Genomic DNA, 7,516 nt, shown 5'->3' with positions numbered 1-7,516 from the left:
TGATCGAGATTTTAATGACTTGCGCGAAATCGCTTTTTGCGGAATAATCCATTTACCGAAATAATGTTTTCTTCCTTTTAAACGTAAAATAAAATAAGTAAAAATTGAGGTATATTAGAAAGATTTCAATCCAATAGTACAGGGCTCCTAATTTCTCTAGGTAATTCGATTGATGGAGTTTTTCGGTGCCAGATGTTAGTGACTTGCGCGAGATCGCTTTTTGTGGAATAATCACCGAACCATTATTTCATACATATGTACTTTACCAGGTTGTTCCGTTAAGAGGGCTGGACACCAGCGCCTTGTCCATACAAACGTATTAAGGTCTGTTCATACTTAACAGCACTGCACGACTCCTTTTCAAATATGTCATTTTATTACATTTCTATTCATATTTACCTACAAGTCGCGGTCACGTCACGCTTACAGCAATTTGGCTTACGCTTACCACGCTTACAGTGCAAGGCAAAATCGGCTTACTTATACATTACAGGCCATGACGATACGGCGCAATATTGCTTACGTCGTATTGTCGAGTACTTACAATATGAATGCATACACGTGCATTCGTAGCTACGCGTCAGAATACAAGTCAAACAACGCAAAAATGTTTCGGCGTTTATCGAACGAAAAATTATGTATAATCGCGTTGTTGTTGGAAGAAGAAGCTCAAGAAGGCAATAAAAAAGCACGGAGGCGTTTTGATGTGCATCCCATGTTAAAAAATAGAAAAACCGAAGGAGAGTTTTAAAAAGCGTGCTTATTTAACGGTCGATTTAAAAAAAAATACGCACATAGTTGCACAGAAAATATTTTTCTCATACCGATGATGATTTTTTTTTTAAATTGGTCCAGTTTCGGAGGAGAAAATAGGAAAATACGAAACCTCAATTTTTTCGATTTAAAATACGTTTTATCTGGTCGAAGCGCAACTGTCGCATTCACTCAATATATATATTGTCGCATTCACCCAATATATACATTCACTCAATATCAGTGGCGGCTAGTCCATATGGGCTGCGGGGCTGCAGCCTCCCAAAACAGTACAAATGCATGCTATTTTTGTCGTCCACATGGGCTGCGGGGCTGCAGCCTCCCAGTATAGTACATATTCAAGCTATTTTTGTTTTCATTCGATCAACGGTTTGGTTAACGAGCTTACTACAGCCTAAATAATCTCTGCAGCCCCCCCCCCCCCCCCCCCACTATGAAATATCACGAGCCGCTATATATCAAAGAAAGGAACGGCAACAAAATTAAGGTTCCGGGTGTACAGCCCTCTTAATATAATGTTTGTTGCATTTAACGACAAATACATTTATAAAGTTTTAGATTTAATCCTAGTTCAAATTTACGGTAATTGGACTATTCGTCACATTGGGGTGGTCATAAAGACAATTTTTGCGATGAAAATCGCGAATACACAATAATTGGCACGCAAGTTCTCGTTACTATGATAGTTATCGTTAGTATGATGGACTTTTCGGCTGCCAGATGTTCCGTTATAGAGATTTTAGTGACTTTGTGACGAGTAATTTGTGACCAGTAATCACCGAATCAAATTTACACGTTGTAGGAATCTCGTCGTCGTCATCGTCATCGAAACCTTCGAGAATATTCCGCAACAACAAAATACATCGAGCGGAACAGCGCCAAGCATTCCAGAAAATACTACGCCTCGACGAAAGCAAATTCCCCTTGTACGCATCAATAACTAAATGCTCGTACAACCACTTCCATCAAGCATTCCAGAAAATACTACGCCTCGACAAAAGTGCATTCCTCTTGTACGCATCAACAACTAAATGCTCGCACGCATCAATAACCACTTCCATCAAGCGTTCCAGAAAATTCTACGCCTCGACAACAGTGCATTCCTTTCTTACGCATCAACAAACCACCACCATCGGTCAGGCGATTCCAGAAACACTATAAAAGGAGGTACAACCCAAACAACGCCAGTCGACCCACAGCAGCAAGCGTCGACATACAGCTCCTGACCAGCCACCACTTCACTACACGGACTTGGAAGATCAACCAGCCGACCGAGCCAGCAACACACTGCCGTATTCAGAGACTTGCTGAACATAGCCGAATGCCGAGCCAGCGACACTCTACCGTATCCAGAGACTAGCCGGACATAGCCGAATGCCGAGCCAGCGACACTCTACCACATCCAGAGACCTCTGAACGACATACTTTTACCAACAATTAACCATACTTGTGTATACGTGTTATTACCAAATAAATACCACATTCAACATATAGTTGTATTAATACCGAACACAGACGAATCTGTCTACAATACATGGCGGACTGGTGGTGAAGAAGACCTTCACAATAAGACTAGTTCCCATAACGTATTATATATTTTGGTATCTTCAGCTCGAATGTTTATAAACCAATCGAGTAAACGATTACAAAACTGTAACAGAATTTAAACGTCCCTTTTGGATTATCATTTAATAAAAATAAAACACTGTAAATTGAGAATATGCGGACAAACTTAACATTAGCGACGAGACATATTAAATGTTCCGATCCAAACATAAAGAATTATCAATAATAATTCGATACGTTATCTCAAATTAAAATCGCATGGTGTTACGAGAATTTGACGCATTGGCATTCATTGAGAGGTGCCGTCACACCCAAACGTCAAATCGGCCATTTGTGTCATCTCTGTGACAACATCGCTGTCCTGTCATCTGTCAGTCGGGCGAAACCACCAGAAGGATCCATCGGTGGATAAGCATCGGCATATAAAACCAATCTTGAATCATGGCAGCTGGCACTACGCTGCAGAAGGCTATCGACCTCGTCACCAGGGCCACCGAGGAAGACCGCAAGAAGAACTACGAAGAAGCCAGGAAACTGTACGAGCACGGAGTCGAATACTTCCTCCACGCCATCAAATACGAAGCCCAAGGGGACAGAGCCAAGGAGAGCATCAGGGCCAAGTGTCTCCAGTACTTGGACAGGGCCGAGAAACTCAAAGAGCACCTGAAGAAGGATCAACAGAAAAAACCCGTCAAGGAGGGTGGAGATAGTAAAAAGGGTGATAGCGATAGTGACTCTGACGATCCCGAAAAGAAAAAGCTTCAGAGCAAACTAGAAGGGGCTATAATCGTAGAAAAGCCTCACGTTAAATGGAGCGATGTGGCCGGCTTAGAAGGTGCTAAAGAAGCTTTAAAAGAAGCCGTAATTTTACCAATAAAATTTCCTCACCTCTTCACGGGCAAAAGAATCCCCTGGAAGGGCATACTTCTATTCGGTCCTCCCGGTACGGGTAAGTCTTACTTAGCAAAGGCAGTAGCGACCGAGGCTAACAATTCCACCTTTTTCTCAGTGTCTTCTTCCGACCTCGTCTCCAAATGGCTGGGCGAGTCAGAAAAGCTGGTGAAAAACTTGTTCGAACTAGCCCGCCAACACAAACCGAGCATTATATTCATAGACGAAGTCGACTCTTTATGTTCTTCCAGGTCGGACAATGAATCGGAGTCGGCCAGGCGCATCAAAACAGAATTCCTCGTCCAGATGCAAGGCGTAGGCAACGACAATGACGGTATCCTCGTGCTGGGTGCGACGAATATACCTTGGGTTCTAGACGCGGCCATCCGACGAAGATTCGAAAAGCGTATTTACATAGCCCTACCGGAAGAGCATGCTCGGCTCATCATGTTCAAACTGCATCTCGGAAACACTGCACATCAGCTCACGGATCAGGACCTAAAAGTATTAGCCGAAAGATCTGACGGATACTCCGGAGCCGATATCAGTATAGTCGTGCGTGATGCTTTGATGCAGCCAGTAAGGAAAGTCCAAATGGCGACGCACTTTAAAAAGATTACGGGACCGAGTCCGACCGATCATAGCGTCATTGTCGACGATCTCTTCACTCCCTGCTCGCCTGGAGACTCGGAAGCCATCGAGATGACGTGGGTAGACGTGCCCGGGGATAAGTTGTACGAACCTCCAGTGACCATGTCCGATATGCAGAGGTCTCTAGCGACGTCTAAGCCGACTGTGAACGATGAGGATATGGTCAAGTTGGATAAGTTTAAAGAGGACTTCGGTCAGGAAGGTTGAGGACGTTCCAAAAGTGTCTTTTCGGGTTGTCAAGTGCACGTTTAGAAGCACTGTTTGTCCTGAAATAGCCGTCACTGAAATATCCCGCTGTTGCTTCGTTTTGAAGAATAAATCTAAATATATATATATATATATATATATACACATATATACATATGTAAAATTCACAAAATTTTATTTTTCAACTTTACATATTTACATGCTTGTAATTGTTAATATTTTAGTGTATTGAGGTTTTTGCTTGTGATCATGAAAATAACATCATGTAATCTTAATACATGTACAAAAAATAGTTTTAACGTCGACATCATCTCTTCTTGTGTTAGTTTGTATAATCTGTGTAATTTATATTAATATATGAGTTTTCTTATTGGTTTTTATATTTTTGAATTTAAATTTTTCTATTGAAATTCACACAAAAATATTGGTGTTCTCACTTTGATATCTATTAATTAATGTGCACTTATTATCATACATTGTTAAAGAAATTTTTCATAATACTTAAAATGTTAAACCATATTCAAGATAAAAAAAAGCAAAATCCAAAGCAACAAATATTTAGTTTAATTTTGTGACGCTATATTGAACAAACTATATTTGTAAAAAAAAAGGTTTAGATTACATAAATATGTATTATAAAATTATTTTTTGCTTCATACATGAATAAAAATAAATTAATCTAATCGTGCTTTTTATAATTTTATATCAATTGACCATTTGATTAAATAAATTGGTATGTATATGTAGCAATAATTGATTTTTATTGGAGCATTGAGTGTGACTGGTCAGTATTCAATTGATTGACTAGAATACATACCAACAACTTAAAATTGTTAATATCTATTTGATGAAAGATGTCATAGAAGGAAAAAGATGGTCGCAGATCAACAGAAAAGCTGAAAATACAGTAACCGGATTGTATCATAAGAAATGTTAAGATAATTGGTTAATATGACGGGCTGAAAACCAGACTGGTATAAGTGACATTTTTTTAAAAAAAATTGGTTTAAGTGCTAAAATAATAGCATATATGAAATGCTATTATTTTAGCACTTAAACCAGCTTTTTTTAAAAATATCACTTGTACCAGTCTGGTTTTCAGTCTGTCATATGTAAGTGGAATTCAAATATGGAAAGGTAAGATTTGTCTCTGGGTATCGAGTTGTTTATAGTAATGATTAGTTATCAATGTTTAAACACTTATGTATATGTAATACATATGGCTTTGCAAAACGACAATATCAAATTCTAATAGAATTTAAAATAATGTTTAATTTCAATATAAGAATTTCACATTCAACTGACATTTTGTAAATTTTACATTTTTCTTTGAACAATTAAAAAGTTAAATAAATAAAAAATAATGCTCAGAGGTTGAGACTTATATGTATAGGTACATACATATATTATATTGGATATTTTTTTTAATATGTTAGTAACGAAGGAAATTTCTCTGATTTGCTTAGTTTATAATAAGTATTCAGCTAGATAGAAAGGCTAAAAATGACAGTGAAAGCTATATTAATGATATTTCATATATCTTTAAACACTCTTCTATACTCCTTTATGCTGATGACACAAAAATGTATAAACCTATTTACACTATAGACGATTGCTATAAACTGCAAGAAGATTTGGATAGATTTGCTATATATTGCTTAAATAACGACATTTTTCTAAATCTTGAGATCTTAAATTTTACCAGAAATAAATTTATTATCACTTATCATTACCATTTAAACCATTCAATTCTAAATACACCTTCTTCTATTAAGGATCTTGGTGTAATGCTTAATAATAAACTCGATTACTTTGAACATATTTCCTTCATTACTAATAATGCATACATATATGTAAATCTCTTGGATTCCTACTCCGCTCAACTCAACACTTTAATGATCCTCATTTACTTAAACTACTTTATTTTTCCCTTGTAAGGTCTCACCTTGAATTTGCTTCAATTATCTGATCACATTTTTATATATCTCATATTAATTGTATTGAAAAAATCCAATTAAAATTTATAAAATCCTTAAGCTGCCGTTTTCCTATCTACGCCCATACTACTGTTCCCGATATTTTAAAACTCCTATTCTTTAACAATTTTTCTGTCAGGCGACAACTCTCTGATGCTACATTTCTTTATAAGCTCCTAAATGGTTTCTTTGATTGTCCCGATTTAATGAGTAAGGTTGGTTTCTGGATCCTAGTTAGGTATACTACATAGACACGTTGCACTCTTTTCATTCAATCCTTTCAAAACCAATTCCCTAAAATATTTTATATACAGCGTGTTTATCGTATGTTTAACGGGGAGCTGATGACGTTGATCTATTCAGCATCAATTCAGGACTGTCATCGGGAGAGTTTTGATTGATTGATTGATCCATTTCTATTTTTATTATATAATCTTTATCCAATATTATACCACTTTATGTTTAGTTATGCACTGTTCTATTTGGTCAATGTTTTAGTTTTTTAAACTTTTCATTTTCATTTGTTTGTCTCTATGTAATTTGTATGTAATTATGCATTTATGTATTTGTATGTAATTATTTCTTATGTAATTTGTAAAAATCTATAATTGGCTTCAGATGTTATTTTGTTACATTTATTCTTTACTTTTATGCATTTCTACATCTCTTGTCTGTTAATTTTTCAATAAAAAAAATAAAAAAGCATGCTCATAATTGTATTATTGTTCACTACTTATCAATAATATTGTCCCTTTTCTACATGGTTAAATTCAATTGAAAAATCTTCAATTAGGAATTAATTCATTCATACTGTTTTACTAGCACGGTACTGGCTTTTTGATTATCTGTACTGGTAAGTCGTGAGATAAAACCAGTATACTTTTTATCAAATAGATATACAAAGCCTTCAGCGAAAGTTGTCTCCTACAAAAATATTGGCAAATAAGTCAAATATTGTCTTCGTTTATCAAATGTATCTGCCGAAGCACTTTTTTCTTTGATGAATAATATGTGATCCTGTGATAAAACGCAACATTTAATGCTTAAACTTTAAAACGTTTGCTAAACGATAAGAATAATATTAACCAGTTCTGTGTAGAATTTTATAAGAGCAATAAAGAAAATGAATTCTTTTTAAACTTATTTTTTTTTCTTTTTGATAAAATGTCCTGATTTGAAAAACATGGTCACCCTACTCTAAATTAAATTAAAAAATATGAAACATGTATTTAAATAATAACGAATAGTTTTGCAACACTAATCTACGTATTCATTACATTTTTTTTCATTTCAAAAAGCAAAATATCATCAAACAAATCGAATACGATGGATTAAAAATTACATACATAGGCACAAAAATAAAGAAAACATCAAAAGTTGCCAGATCGAAATTTGACCAACCTATTTTTAAAACGCAATTCAACTAATCAGCCAATATGAAATACAAAACA

The 7,516-nt window shown here is 35.8% G+C and overlaps 1 protein-coding gene and 1 long non-coding RNA gene across 2 annotated transcripts in view; both read left to right on the top strand.

Moving 5' to 3' along the window:
* Nucleotides 1-7,516, top strand: part of LOC143910559 (uncharacterized) — a 433,100-nt gene that overhangs the window by 421,495 nt on the left and 4,089 nt on the right. The gene's annotated exons all lie outside the window — the stretch shown is intronic.
* On the top strand, nucleotides 2,651-4,831 carry Vps4 (vacuolar protein sorting 4). Its single transcript, XM_077429086.1, has one exon. It carries the CDS (start codon nucleotides 2,782-2,784, stop codon nucleotides 4,087-4,089), a length of 1,308 nt encoding a protein of 435 aa, XP_077285212.1. The 5' UTR covers nucleotides 2,651-2,781; the 3' UTR covers nucleotides 4,090-4,831.

The sequence above is a fragment of the Arctopsyche grandis genome, chromosome 4, assembly GCF_051622035.1.
Source record: "Arctopsyche grandis isolate Sample6627 chromosome 4, ASM5162203v2, whole genome shotgun sequence".
Classification (NCBI taxonomy): domain Eukaryota; kingdom Metazoa; phylum Arthropoda; class Insecta; order Trichoptera; family Hydropsychidae; genus Arctopsyche; species Arctopsyche grandis.
The sequence above is the reverse complement of the archived record's forward strand: the minus strand, read 5'-3'. Positions and strand labels throughout refer to the sequence as shown.

Bases quoted from the DNA above. Each gene is read 5' to 3' on its own strand.
- Vps4 (XM_077429086.1), top strand. From the start codon at position 2,782: ATGGCAGCTGGCACTACGCTGCAGAAGGCTATCGACCTCGTCACCAGG.